At 51.2% G+C, this 15015-nt stretch overlaps 1 protein-coding gene across 5 annotated transcripts; it reads right to left on the bottom strand.

Moving 5' to 3' along the window:
* Positions 1 to 248: 248 nt before the first annotated feature.
* On the bottom strand, positions 249 to 14655 carry TGIF2 (TGFB induced factor homeobox 2). Of its 5 annotated transcripts, none has more exons than XM_079128377.1 (3): positions 14541 to 14655; positions 10491 to 10716; positions 249 to 1443 (listed from the first exon to the last, which is right to left on the bottom strand). In XM_079128377.1, exons 2-3 carry the CDS (start codon positions 10680 to 10682, stop codon positions 922 to 924), a joined length of 714 nt encoding a protein of 237 aa, XP_078984503.1. In that variant the 5' UTR covers positions 10683 to 10716; positions 14541 to 14655; the 3' UTR covers positions 249 to 921. The 5 variants fall into 5 exon arrangements, with proteins under 5 accessions (XP_078984503.1, XP_078984501.1, XP_078984504.1 ...); XM_079128375.1 differs by lacking the exon at positions 14541 to 14655 and adding an exon at positions 14287 to 14426; XM_079128378.1 differs by lacking the exon at positions 14541 to 14655 and adding an exon at positions 13366 to 13771.
* Positions 14656 to 15015: the final 360 nt, after the last annotated feature.

Genomic DNA, 15015 nt, shown 5'->3' with positions numbered 1-15015 from the left:
AAAAAAAAAAGTCCATTGCTTCAGTCTAACTTACTCCCCCACCCCCACCCCAAAACAGTAAAAACAAAAATCTCTGGTTTTATCACCCTTCTCTACTCCATGTCTAGGTTGAGTCAGGTTTTGCTAGACTCTCCCTTGGCTGTTGACTATGCCCTTCTGTGCCTGATGCAAAAGCCAATGCCAAATTTCTTTTTCTGCTCCAAACAGCTTTTTGGTAAACCAAAGGGACAACAGAACAACCATTTGGAATTCTCATCATACAGAGATTCAGCTGGTCCCCCGAACAAAAATACTCTTTTCTTGTACGACAACCCCAGTTGCAGTGGTAGATCATTCCCAGGGGAGGATCAGACTCCATCTTTCATCTTGCAATGCACTCTCATTCCCCACACCTGGGCTAACTACTGCCCTTAATGCAAACCACAGCAAAACAGGGAAAATAAACAGTTTAGCAAAAATCTAAACATTCAACTGGAGTCGGTGCCGTTACATGTGCTGGGTCCCTCTTTTCTTTTTCCCACACTTAGGACTTTGGAATGTCCACACCAGGTTTGACAGAAACAGGCACAGCTCAGGAGCAGCATGAACCCAGCATAGGTCTGAACTTGGCAGGTTTCCTGAGCCCAGCCTAGGAAAGCAGACTGGAACAAAGGGTCCCAAGGATTCTCTGAAGGAGCAGCAGCAGCACCATGCCTATCTCCAATCTCTTGGTCTCATCACTGAGGAGGCCTGGAGACAGTCAGCAAAGGTCCCTGTCAAATGCAGTGATGCCAGCTGGCATCTTCCGGCTGAAGACTTCTGGACAGAGGAGATGATCCGATGCTTGGCAGTGATCCATAGAAAACCCTCTGTATGGAAGGGAAGCGAACCAGAAACCCGGAACAGCTGGCTTGAGCCTTGAGCACCCCTGGTAGCAGATGCCTACTTGGGGTTCTCAGAAACTAAAGGGATGGGAGTGTGCAGCAATGGGGGTGCTGGGTCCTGCTGCTTCTGAAGCTCCATCTCAGCAGCCCTCTGCAGTGCCACCTCCACCAGCAGCTGGAAGCTGCTGAAGTCCTCCTTGTCCTGCTCTGGGGGTGTGGGCGGTGGTGTGTTGAAGAGTCCACCTGTGGGGCTTCCAGCCTCAGCCCTGGTCAGCAGGGCAAGTGTACTACCAGGGGTCACTAGGGGTTTGGGGGACTCTAGCTCCCCCTGTGGGAAGGGGGCTGCTGGCTTCTCCCCCTGGCCTGTGTGGAGTGGCATGGAGCACACAGACAAAGAGAGCACATTGGTGGGAGCAGGTACAGATACAGCCAGCACTGAGGGGCTGTTACCACGGGGTAGGGCCACTTCTGCGGCTTTACCGCCACGGCGGGAAATGGTGAACTGATTAGGGTCTTTGCCATCCTTCCGAAGCATGTCTGGAAGAAGCCGCCGCCGGGCGTTGATGAACCAGTTACATATCTGGAATGAGTATGAGAGACTGATCAGTTCTTGCCATCCAAAACTATTATGAGATTCCAAGCCCCATAAACACAACAGCAAACACAGACAAGGTCCCAGCCCTCACAGTGGTCACAGAGGGAAGGGAGTACGTAAGAAATCACACAAACGTAAATGGTGCTGGTGGAGACAATGACAGGGAGATCCAGTCTGGTCTTTGTGGACTTGGGGAAGTATTCTCTGAGCAAGCAGCTCTTCAACTGAGATCTGAAGTTATAAACAACTGATGAGGGGGGAACGGGTGGGCAGTACTATGTGGGCCCGAGGACCCATTTCTCTCTCTCTCTCTGTCTCTCTTTGGTACTTGAGATTGAACCCAGGGGCACTTACCCTCTGAGCCACATCCCAGTCCATTTTTTAGAGACAGTACTGCTAAGTTGCTGAGGCTGACACTGAACTCGCGATTCTCGTTTCAGCCTCCTGAGCCACTGCGCCCAGCAAGGATTCATTTCTTTACCAACAATAGAGCTACAAGGAATGATTTGCTATGTGGAGAATAGACTGGAAGCAGGGAAATGGGCTGATAGTTCAGGTTACTTTAAGGGATGAAGTAGAAAAGGACAAGTGTTTGATCTACTTAGGAAGCTGAAAGTGGCAGGACCTGCTGCCAGGATGAGTGTGGGTGGGTGAAGGAGAGGGTAAGGTATTGAGAGTGATTCACTCCCAAATCTGAAGTGTGTTGTTGCAGGCTGGAGAAAAGAGCCACAAGTTACCAAGGATTCGTCAAGAAAAATTACTGTTTTTGAGCAATACCAGGATTATACCAGTGGGGCATGAAATTCCCCACTGCACACTGTGATAATGCTGCAAAACTCAAGGTGCCTATAGTTGGGGGACACACCTAACCCCAGCCCCCCATCTGCCTGGATTCATGTGTGCACATGCACATAGTACTGGGGATAGAACCCAGGAACTTGCAGAACCTAGGTCAGTGCTCTACCACTGGGCTATGTACATCCCAGTGCCCTGGACTTTTTTTTTTTTTGAGGTGGAGGTACCAGGGATTATCCCCAGGGGTGTTCTACCACTGGGCGACATCCCCAACCCTACACTTGATCTGATTTGATTTTAAGAAAGGGTCTCACTAAATTGCCTGGCCTTGAACTTGCACTCCTCCTGCCTCACCCTCCTGAGTTACTGGGATCATGGGTGCAGCAGTGTACCCAGCCTCTAAGCGCTTTTAATAGCCACCAGCATCACAGCTGTCCAGTCTTTTCACTGATTGTCAAGTCTCTTTCTAAAATGCAATGGCTATCATTTCTGTTCTAGAAAACTGCCGTTTTTGTCTTCCTGCTGCCTATAGATCAGTACAGACTCCAGAGCCTGGATATTAAAACAGCAACTCCAGAGGCTGAGACAGGAATATTGAAAGTTCAAGCCCAGCCTGAGCAACTTGGCTAGACCCCATCTCAAAATAAGAAAAAGGGCTGGGGATGTAGCTCAGTAGTAAAGCGCCCCAGGGTTCAATCTCCAGTTTCTCTCTCGCACACACCACATAAGCAGGGGTGGGGGTGTATGGTAGGTGACGAGCTCTAAGTCAACAGGGCTGATCCCACTAGCCCAGAACACTACAGTATACCACTGAGGGGTCTTGTATGTTTGTATTATCCAGCTTTTTTCTTGGCCCATTATTTGGGACAAGCCCTTAGGTACCATCTTCCCATTGACTCTGCCTGTGTCCCGCTAAAGGAATAGCTCCCTATGACAGAAGCTGATGCTCTTTACCTAGGCAGATGCAGCAGTACCCATTCCACAGGTGACCCAAAGGTAGCAATAGGTCCCTGTCCCTGTGAGGGCAGAGCCAGGGACTCTCTGCGGCCCTTCTCTCCTTCTCCATTCCAGCATGAAAGGACCTCAACCCCGAAGTTCATTTCTCCCACTTCACTCCTGTGTTCTTGCCAGTGAAAGTGAGCAGGTATCAATAGCAGATGTTAACAAGTGCTGGCAGAACTGAATCCTGACTGGAGGTGCAGGGGAGCCCCAAAGAAGAGATTGGACTCAACTACTGGGTGGGCAGAAAGAAGGAAGCAAACTTGTTATGCACCTTTGATACTGCCAGCCATCTCATGTGCACTATGTTTAATCTGCACACAAACCTGGGAGGTAGTGGGCAGTGTCCCCAAAGTACTATAGAGTGAACTGGAAGCTCAAAAAGATGAAAGAGGAGCTGGGGTTATGGGTCAGAGGTAGAGCACTTGCCTAGCTGAGGCACTGGGTTCAATCTTCGGCACCACATAAAAATAAATAAAATAAAGGTATTGTATCCATCTACAACTAAAAAACAAGACCAAAGAAATTATAGGGGGCTGGGGATATAGCTCAGTTGGTAGAGTGCTTGCCTCACAAGCACAAGGCCCTGGGTTCATCCCCGGCACCACCCAAAAAAAAAAAAAAAAAAAAAAAAAAAGAGAGAGAGAACTTATAGGGGACAGTAGTTCGGCCTATAATCACAGCTACTTGGGAGGCTGAGGCAGGAGGACACTAGGTTTAAGCCCAGCCTCAGCAATTTAGTAAGACCTTGTCTCAAACAAAATAAATAAATAAGGTTTGGTGGGGCTGGAAACAGCTCAGTGGTAGAGCACTTGTCAAGGCCCTGGGTTTAACACTCAATACCACCAAACAACAACAAGAAGTCTGGGGACGTGGCTCAGCAGTAGAGCACCTCTGCGTCCACTCCCCAGTCCTGGGGGGTGTTGAGATGAAAGAACTTTCCCAGAGTCACACAGCCTCTGATTACAGAGCTAGAATAGGTAAATAATCATCATAATCCTAATAGCAACACCTTAACACAAAACATCAGGTGCTATTCTGAATATGTGACTTCTTGGTCAGGGAGGTCTAGTAATTTCTTCAAGATCACAAGTACAAAGGCTGCAATGTGACCAGAGAGTGGTTCCAGGCACCCTGGACAGCCAGCCTAGGGGAGTCAGCATGAGACCCCCCTCTTTCCCCTTGCTCAGGAGCAGTACACCTCCCATCAATTTTCCTTCCGTTGTCTCCCTCCCTTCCTCCCTCCCTCCCACAGCAGCTTCCTGGACTACCTTTGCTATAGGAGGGCACTGCACCTGTCCACCCACCCCTAGATGCTGGGAAACAGGTCACACTGACCTGGGTCAGGCAAAGTCGGGACAATTCTAGCTGTGAGGTTGTTTCAGGGAGAGGCGCCTAGGTGCCCACTCCTAGCCGTGTGGACACCTAGCCCCTAGTTTCACCTCCCATTTTGGCTTATGAGTCATGAGAGAAAAACAGGAAAACTCCCCCTGTACACATTCCCCTGAGTGCTCACCCTGGTCCACAGAAAGCTTGGCAGCTTACTGTTTTGTTTCATCCCATAGAAACCCCACAGCTGAGGGTAGCTGGCAAGGCAGGTGGCCCCTTCAGCTGCCCACCCATGCCTAAGTCAGGAAAAGAGCACATGGCTTGCAGCCACTCAAGGTCCTTGAGAGGTGGTAGGAAGGAAGTCAAGGTGAATTCTGTGATCTGTGTGGCAGCACACAGGCTGGTCCCTCAGAGCCTGGCTGTCATCAAAGGGCTCCATGGGAAAAGCTGCTGCCCTGTCAAGGTTCCCCTCGCCCCTTAATCACTGACTGAGATGGGAGGAAAAAACTGGCAAAGTAGAGGGGCTCCAGGAAACTGGTGCAGGACCTGAGGAGGGGAATAGAGGGTCTGCGGAAGGCGGCAGAGTGCCTTCGTTCCAATGTCCCCTCAACTGTGAAAGAGCAAAAGGGAAGTGAACATGTGCTGAGGCCTCTCTGACACCTTGAATCGCCACTGCCTAGCAGCCAACAGTCCCAGGTGTTCTAAAAAGCAGCTGGCTGTATTAGAATCACCTTGGGAGTGATTGAAGAAAAATGTTAAAGAGCTATTTCCTATCTGCTTCATAGATCAGGTTGGGGTGGAGTCGGGATTTCTAAACAAGGGAGCAGGAGAGTTTTGCTCATCAGGCTTAGGATGACCCCACTGGTGTAACTTGTCCTTGAGGGCAGAGCCCTTTATTTAAGCAAAAACATAAACAAGATCTTACACAGAAGCTCAAAAAACAGAGATAAAAGGTCTTGAGGTGGGGAGACAGAGGTGATCTGTGGGAGGACTGGAAGGCAGCTAGCTTTGAAGGAGGGAGAAGAGGGGAGCACCTGAACAGAGTCACTGGCTGCCTGGGGGCCCGGCTGCCCCCACCCACAGTGCCATGACCTGTGCCAGACTCCTTTCTAGGTCCTTTAGAGGATGAACTGCTGCCCCCACTACATGGGCTCAGGAAGGGACAGGGAGATGCCTGTTCTGTTTCTAGCACAGGACTGGGCCCGACTCAGTACAGCCTGGTCAATGCTGGAGGGAAGGTTGGGGGCACAGATCCTCCCAGGCAGCCCCACAGACTAGAAACCACAGATGAATCCAACCATTACAGGGTGTCACCGGGACTTGTGAAGATCCTTCACAGGAGACTTTTTTTTTTTTTTGTCTTACCCTCCCAACTGCCTTGCTCTGGGCAAGTACCAGCAAAGCAGTTAGTTAAATGACTCATTGACTTGCTAATTAGATTGCTCCTGGGGCCCTTTAAAGGAGACTTTCAAAAGAGATGCCCCAAGGAAAGATAAAACAAGCTTAGCCAAATGTGGATACCAGTTGAAATCAGTGTTAGTTGGGGGGGTTCATTGTAATATTCTTACTTTTCTGGATATTTGAAAATGTCCTTAATAACAATTTTAAAACGTAAATATATAGGAGCCATGCTCAGTGGCATACACCTGTAATCCCCAGGACTCAGGAGGCTGCGGAAGGAAGATGGCAAATTCAAGGCAAACCTTTCTCAAAACATGAAATCAGCTGGGCATGGTAGCACATGCCAGTAATCCCAGCAGCTCCAGAGGCTGAGGCAGGAGGATCTTGAGTTCAAAACCAGCCTCAACAAAAGTGAGGTGCTAAGCAACTAAGCAAGATCCTGTCTCTAAATAAAATACAAAATAGGGCTGGGGGCATGGCTCAGTGATTAAGTGCCCCTGGTTTCTATCCCTGGTTTCAAAAAAAAAGAAAAAGAAAAAAAAAAAAAAAAAAACATAAAATAAAAAGGGCAGGGGATGTAGCTCAGTGGTGTAGAGTTTGCTTGAGTAGCATGCAAATATGAGGCCCTGGGTTCAGGCCCCAGTGGGGAAGGGGTGGTGGTGAGGAGATGGAAGGGAAAAAAAGATGCTTCCAGAGATCTGAGCCGATTTTTCCTGACTCAGGATTGCTGTTTCCTTAATTCTGACATTTCTAAAGCTTTATCATTGTTTTCTGTCATTTCAACAATTATTTACTAAGTACCTACCTACTAGGAATCGAGCTAAACGCTGGAACTATAATGAAAATGAAACAAGATCTCTTCCCTCCACACCTCCAGAATTCAGTGCCATCTAAAAATCAGCCAGTCTAGCTGGGTGCTGAGGCGCATGCCTGTAATTGCAGTAGCTCGGGGAGGTTGAGGCAGGAGGATGGCGAGTTCAAAGCCAGCATTAGCAAAAGCAAGGCCCTAAACAACTTAGTGAGACCCTGTCTAAATAAAACACAAACTAGGCTGGGAATGTGGATCAGTGGTCTTATGCCCCTGAGTTCAATCCCCAATACCCTTCCCCAAAATAAAATAAAATGAGTCAGCCAGTCAAATGTCTCAATGTTGGGTCCTAGTCCAGTTGCTGTGGGAACACAGCTTCCCCAGGGGTTGAGTCCCTTTGTCTGAGGGACAGCAGTCTGGGGTGGAGATCAGTGTGTACAGCAGGAATGTTTGGGGAGCAGAGATAAGACCAGCAGGTGATGTGATTAGGTTGGCAGGAGACACTGAAGGGTTTTAAGTCTCAGAGTAACAAGCGATCAGTCATTGATTACATGGAAAAGCCTGGGAAAGCAGCTACATTCCAGAAACATTTAAGGGGAATCTATACAGGGTGATCCCAAACAAGTTGAGAAGGGGCAATGGAAGGCGGAAAAAGGAAGGAGCCGATGGGGGAGTTATCAGACAATCAATCTGAGGGCCTGAGAGGCTCCAAGACAGGTGCATAGGCTAATCTGGGATTCACGATAATCCCTCAAGGAGTGCAGATGGTGCCCACTGTCCCCTAACTTTAACATGACTCTGGAGGACAGTGGCCACCACTGGAATCCTTGCTCTAGAATTCTCCAAGTGGACCTGTCGTCCTAAGGGATCCACTCCGTAAGAGGGTGCCTTGGCTTCATGTTTCCATTGTGACACAGGTAGGAGTGGCCGCGGGGACTCACATCCAGAGTCAGTGCCTTTGTCCCACTATACACTAGACAGCAAAATACCATTGGCTACTTGAATAGAGTTAAAAGGAATTCCCTTGTTTTTATATTTCTCTACTTTGGAAAATTATTTGGGTTTATACTTATGTATAGAAGCAAAAAGCAAAAGTTTTTACCTGGTATTATATTTGTACATACTTAAGTGATTAATAAAAATGATTCAGATTACTATATGGGGGGGCAGGTCCATGAAATATTTTTTTCTAAAGAACTGGTACATTTATCAGATTTGAGAGTGTCCCTGTCAAAAGTAATTACAAGGGCTGGGGAGATAGCTCAGTTGGTAGAGTGCTTGCCTTGTAAGCACAAGGCCCTGGGTTCAATCCCCAGCACTGCAAAAAAAAAAAAAAAAAAAAAAAAGTAATTCCAATGTAGTGACAAGTGGTTTGACAGAACAGGTATGGAAATACACAGCAGTGTCCCAAAACCTAGCTGCAGGTCAGAGAGTGTTCATATGAGAAGGAAGGGCTTGAATGGAGTAAGCCAGGTAGGAAAGGTCAGGGCTGTGCCTGGCTGCTCCCAGCCAAGGGAGAGAGCCTAGAGGCCTGAGGGACCAAGGGCCAGGTACAGCCTGGACTCCACCCTGAGGATGGTGGGGTCCAGGGAGGAGGTGACATGATCAATTTGTGCTTTTATGTTCAAAAGAATGGACTGAAGGAAGAAGCTAGAGGCAGCAAAAAGGCTGTCTGCGTGATGCTGGTTGCAGGCACTAGATCCTTAGCCTGTGCTGTTCTACATTCTGTAAGTTCAAGGCCACCTCTTCTGTGAGATCTGGGTCTGTTTGAAGACCCAGGCCCACCTAGACCGAGTTCTCCTACCTTTGTCCCAGCAGGGATCACTTTTGCAACATCAGTGGCCAAGTCTGTCTCCTACCCCGACCCCAGACTTGATATTCCCCAGGGTGTCCCTGAGGCATGGAGTTGGGCACAATGGGGAAGCTCAGGAGGGACTCTGAAATGCTGTATGCTGCTGCGCACCCAGGGTCATCCAAGACCTGCACTAGAGGGGAGATGAGAACGTGATCAGGAGCAGAAGCACCCAGTATGTACCAACCCCTGCAGAGTCAGCCTTGACTTCTCAGTCCCTCCTCCCTCCACTGTAGCAAAGGGCTACAACCACCTCCCTTTTTCCAGATCTGAAAATAATGAGGCTTAGAGAGATGGCAGTGACTTGGTCAGGATCCAGGCTTCCTCTTGTGGAAAGGATGGAATCTGAGTCAGTATCTGTAACTCCAGATCCTTTCTTGCAGACAGACCAGGATTAACCGCTGCTCATGAGTACATAGCCACTGACACGGTTCCAAGGGCTGATTACTTACTGAGACTCTTCTTGGTGGGGATAAGATCAGGGAAGCCAGGGGAAAGCCAGAGGACCAGAATGGGTAAAAGAAAGGGAGGCAGACTGTGGACTGGAGTGAAGAGCAGTGACAGGCAGGTAGAGAGGGCCTGGTGGAGCTGCAGGGAGGGGCCCAGAGAATTCCTGAAGGAAAAAGTGGGGGGTCAGTGGTGAGGGTGACCTGTCAGATTTAGGGCCTACAGGGAGGCTCTAATATGTCCCTCAGGGAGGTGAAAGTCAAATTGTACACAGGCAAAGGTAGTCTAGGTATCCTGTACATGAAAACAGCAAAACAAGTGCAGTGGCTCACACCTATAAGTGGCACACTCCTGTAATCCCTGCAACTCAGGAGGCTCAGGCAGGAGAATTACGAGTTCCAGGCCAGCCTCAGCAACTGAGTGAGGACCTGAGCAACTTGGCAAGACCCTGTCTCTAAAAGTCAAAAATAAAAAGGGCTGGGAATGTAGCTCAGTGGTGAAGCACCCCTGCATTTGATCTACAGTACCAAAAAGAAAACAACAAAGATAGCTATCTAGAGATCAGCAACAGGACAACTGAAAGGAAATGTTACTTTGCACTCTGACACTTTTTTTTTTTTGGCAATGCTGGGGATGGAACCCAGGGGGCTCCACACAGTCCAGGTCAAGTGTTCCACTGAGTTATATCCCTAGCCTCCTGACACTGTCTTTCGAGTGTGCTCCTGTGCAGTTGTTTTGTTTGAGCCACATCCCCAGCCCTTTTTTTATATTTTATGTAGAGACAAGGTCTCTCTGTGTTGCTTAGGGCTTCCCTAAATTGCTAAGGCTGGCTTTGAACTCTCAATCCTCCTGCCTCAGACTCTTGAGTCACTGGGATTATAGGAATGGCAACCGCACCCAGCTTCCTGTGCAGTTTTTTCAATCACTTTCACATCCAGTTTTGAATCTATTCCTCCCAATAGTTCCATCAGGCAGGAGAGGACTCTAACCTTCACTTTACAAATGAGGAAAGCAAGATAAAGCTCACAGTCCATGGTTGCACTGGGTTTTGAACCCTGACTTCTTCCAACTCATTTCTTAATTACATTGAAGATTCCCAGTTGCCCCACAACCAAATCCCCAACCCACCTGTGCTATGGGGCTGAGGTCTGAATCCCAGCCACTCAAATCTTCCACCTTCCCATAGCCTCCAAAGTTAACAATGACACCTGGACACTAACGACAATTCCTCGCCTCTTCAGAACTTTCCAGTCTGAAATCTAGCTGCAATGACCCCAATTCACTATCTCACCCACAGGGAGAGTGGGTATTCTCACTTGACCCAAGAAACTGAGGTAGAAAGCCACACTGTAAGTCAGTGACAGGGCTGGCTCTGGACTAAAACCCAGGTCCCCTGCTTACCTGCAGCACTGAGAGGTTGGTTTGTCCAGAAAGGCTCAGCTTCTCTTGCTCGGAGGGGTAGGCGTTGTAGCGGTGCAAATACAGCCAGTCCCGGAGGATCTTCACAGATTCCTTGGGCAGGTTCCCCCTGCGCTTCCTCTTGCCCGCCAGGGAGAGGAGGCCTTCATCCTCGCCCAGATCACTGTCCGACATGGCGCCTAGGAGCTAGGCTGGACCTTAGGTGAGCCTGGGACAAGTGGCATAGGGGACAGAGACATCATTACCATGTACTTACTGCCGCTTACCCTGTTTGCTAGTTTCCAAACATGCTCATCATTACTATAGCCTGGGATGCCAGAAATGGAGGAGTCTCTGTTCAAAGTCTCTGGTTATATACCCTAGCCAGAGAAACGAGAAGGATGAATCCAAAACACCACCATTTCGTGGAGCCAGATAAGTGACTACTAAAACGAACATTTGGGGTGAGGTGGCACATGCCTATAAACCCAGCTACTCGGGAGGGTGAGGCAGGAGGATTGCAAGTTCAAGGCCAGTTTGGGCAACTTGGTGAGAACCTGTCTCGAAATAAAAAATGAGAAGGGCTGGAGATGAGGCTCAGATGTTAAGCCCTTTTGGGTTCAATCCCTGGTACCAAGTAAAATAAACTAAAATAAATAGCAACTCATTAAGTAGGAAGACTAGAAATCATTCAGCTACAATTGATTGAGATCTACTGTACCCAGCATTGTATATCTATTACTTCATTTAATTCTCACAAACCCCTTTAAGGGAGAAACTATTCTTATTGTTTTATAGATAAGAAAACAAAGAAAATAATAAGAATGCCACTAAAGATACCATGATAGTTTAAAAGTTACCACACGATTTAGCAATTCACCCCTAGCTATCTAGCCAAGAAAAATGTAAACCTGGGTCCACACAAAAATCTCATACACAAATGTTCCCAGCAGCCTTATTCACAGTAGCCAAAAGGTGGAAACAACCAAGTGGCCATCAACAATGGAGTATTACCTGCCCATAAAAAGTTCTCATATTTTCCATAACATGGATGAACCTTGAAACATGCTAAGTAAAACTTCAAAGAGGCTAGTCACACAAGACCACATATGGTATGTTTCCATTTACAACAAAATGTCCAGAATAGATGACTCTACAGACAGAAGGCAGATTGGCAGTTAGGGGTAGGGAGGATAAAAGAGTGATAGCTAAAGTGAATGGTGTTTCTTTCTGAGGGGATAAAAATATCCTAAAATTGACTGGTACTGATGGTTGCACATAGTTGTAAATATACTAAAAACCACTGATTTATATACTTTAAGTGAGTAAATTGTGTAGTATGCAAGTTATAGCCCAATAAAAAGTTACTTTAAAAAATCCCACCTCCAGGAGTTATTCCAGTAGGATTTGAGCTTAGGTAACTTGCTTCCTCAACCCCCTTGTGATCTTGACAGGTCTTCCAAGGCCAGTAAGGAGTCTGGAAACTATAATCACATGGTTGTGTAGCAAATCATGTAATATTTATTAAGCATCTACTGTGTACCCTGCAGAAAGTACCAAATCATGCCACTTGTTTCTTAGATCCTCTCCTTGTTCAGCCTGGATCCCAGGCCAGGCTCTGTCTGGTCTGCCCAACCCCCCATATGGCTGTGTAACCCCTGGGTAAGTCCCCCCTCCTTCACCTGTCAAATGAAGGAAGAGTTTTTTCCCCCTAGATAACCCAATTCAGCTGCTCCTCCCACCCTAACGTTCTAGTTCACACAAGCAAAAGAAATTTACATTTTAAAAGCAAAAGTTCTAGGCCAAGCCCGATGCCAGAATCTCCAGGCTCCTCCCTTCTCAGCCTTTTAACAGCTCCCCAGCAGGCCGGGCCAACAGACTCTGGCATCTCCCAGGTTTTGTTTCCTCGACTTGGGTCTGAGCCCAGATCTCTGGGCCAGGGAGGCCAGGCTTTCGAGGGAAGGGTCTACCCTCAGCCAGGCCACCTGGAGGTGAGACAGGCACTGCTTAGATGTGCCACTCCTCAGAAAGCACCACTGCTGGCTAATTTCTGAGGTCAGACATTTCTAGCTGCCAGGGCAGCCGGGATCCGGGCTCAGGGATGCAGCCCTGGCAAGCAGTTAGAAGTTTACTCAAGGTTATCTGTACAAATTCCACCCTGGCTGCCAGCCAGAACCCAGTCTGCAGGGTTCCAGAGGTAGGCCCCGGGGATGACCCCTCAGTCTGCACAAACCTTTCCACTTCGGTGTCCTGCCCCCCAGGGCCGCCTACAGTCCTGCAGGTATTCCACATATATCTCACACTTACACATTCTGCCCACCCCTCAGGCAACGGCGACAGCGCTCAGGTAACTGGCACGGCCCTACAAGCCCCATGATTTTCAGACACATACTACACACACACACACACAGCCTACAGACCTCAAGCCTAGCACCAAAGACTGACCCACGCAACTAGCCCAACTCCTGCATCCATCCGCCCACCCACGATGTCCCGAAGGGGAAAGCTCTGGACGTCATCACATCAGTAGTCAGTTCAGCGTCCCTTCGACACAACACCCTGTGCACCCTCCTACACACTCCCACGACGCCACCTGCAGCCACTCCCGCAGGAACTTTCTGACAACTCCCCCAGCTCGGCCGACACTCCCCCTGGTCGCACACCAGGGCTCACATTCCCAGCAGTTCACACAAAGCGCGCAACCTCCCCCGCGGCCCAGACTGAGCGGAGCACATGGCTCCCTGGGCGGCGAGGAGTCGGCGGGCGCTCGGGGCGCCCGCACCCCTTGCCCCCCAACCCCAGGTCAAAATGAGCGCAAGAGTTCCTCCGTGGGCCCGCAATCCCGGCGGGGCGAGGGCTCTGGAAAAAGAAAACTCACGTGTCTGTCCCGGGGCAGGAAAAGTTTCGTTCCCACCCCCTTCCCCGCTGCTCCGCGCTGGCTGCCTCTTCGGGGCGCGGGGCCGGCGGAGCGTGCGCGCTCGGCTTTGTGCTCCGAACTCGGCCCGGAGGGGGAGGGGAGAGGAGGGGGCTGGGCTCCCACCTCCGCACCGCCCCCCCCAATCCTGCGCCCAGACTCCATGTTGGCCGCCCCCAGCCCCAGGGACCGCGCGCCTCCCCAGCGGGAGGCTCGGCTCCCCCTCGCCTGCCCGAAGGTCCCGGCGCGCACAAACTTTCTCCCGGTGGCCGGCCCCACGCGCCCCGCTGCCTTGGCCCGCCCGGGAGTGACAGATGCCTCGGAGACAGACTTTCCTTTGTTCCAAAGGAAAGGGGAACTCGCGCGGGCTCCCCACCCTCCCCTCTCGGGGCCCTTCCCGCTGCCCCCACCCCCAGCTGTCACTCTCAGCCGCCCCCTCCCCGACTCGGCCGCGGGGGGGCCCTGCCGGCGGTTAGCAACGTGCACTTTTGAAACCAAACAAACCCGCCCCCCGCGCGCTCACCCAGTCCGGGGCACTGGCGGCCCTCTCCCAGGGTGGGATCCTAGGGAGCCGGGCCCCCCAAAAGGGCCCGGGCGAACTTCCTCCCGGGGGCCGGCGAGGCTCCCGCCAGCACTCCGCAGTCGGGACTCACAAACACACCCGGGCTCACACACCCACAATCGCACGCGCCAGGATGACGCCCCCTCCCCCGCCCGGCAGCGAAAAAGAAACTTTCCAAGTTGTCCGCGCGCCCCCACCCCCATCTCCGCCCCTCCTGCGTCCCGCACTGACTTTTCCCGGCGGCTTTCGGGCCCACGCGGCCTCGGGCAGGGTGCGGGGCGTCCCGGCCGGGGCGGGGGGCGCCGGGGGCGCGCGCCGCGTACCTGCCGGGCCTGACACCCGCCTGACAGCTCGCGGCTGGAAAGCACCTCGCGGCCTGACGTCAGATCCCCTCTCCTCCCCTCAGCGCGCGCCTCGCCCTCCCCCACCGCCCGGAGGCAGCAAACAAACTTTGCGCCGAGCGCGACCAACTACGCCCACCCCCCGCGGGGCGGGCCGGCAGCCCGGGGGGCTCGGCCCCGCCCACCGCGCCGGAGGGGGCGGGCCCGAAGGGCACCTTCTTCCTGCGCCCACCCACCTCAGGAATGCCACATGGCCTGGGGAGGGGAGCGGTGGGACCTCGGCTCCGCAGCCCGCTTGGGGGCAGGAAGTGGCCCGCTCCTCCTTTCGGAGAGCATTTCCGGAGCGCCTACTGTGTGCTCTTGGCCGGGGGTGGGGCGTTACGAAGGGAGAAGTGGGGCCGATCCCGACGATCGTAAATTGGCCCGGCACCAGATGTCGGGTCCGCGCTGGGGGGTTCACATTGCACAGAGGGGAAACTGAGACCCAGTTCGTCCCAGACTCCCCAGTTGATAAGGGACCCGGCTCAAAATGTGATGCCTGTTCTGTGCCCCAGGGCCCACAGTCGCTGGAAAAGGCTGCCTGGGAACTACCCCAAGCAGGTAGGCTAGGCCTAGCATTCGAGTGGCGGCCCACCAGGTTTCATTTGAATGTCCCTTAGGTTGTGGGATAGGTGCTGGCTTACCTGTGAGCTGCAGAGAGGGTCAGCATTC

The sequence above is a fragment of the Sciurus vulgaris genome (genome assembly GCF_902686455.1).
Source record: "Sciurus vulgaris genome assembly, chromosome: 2".
Lineage (NCBI taxonomy): Eukaryota > Metazoa > Chordata > Mammalia > Rodentia > Sciuridae > Sciurus > Sciurus vulgaris.
This window is presented reverse-complemented; position numbering and strand designations above follow the sequence as displayed.

Excerpts from the sequence above, each read along its gene's own strand:
- TGIF2 (XM_079128377.1), bottom strand. The coding sequence starts at position 10,682 with ATGTCGGACAGTGATCTGGGCGAGGATGAAGGCCTCCTCTCCCTGGCG. Across the intron at positions 1,444-10,490 it reads CCAACCTCTCAGTGCTGCAG|ATATGTAACTGGTTCATCAA; the intron begins GTAAGCAGGGGA and ends TACTCATTCCAG.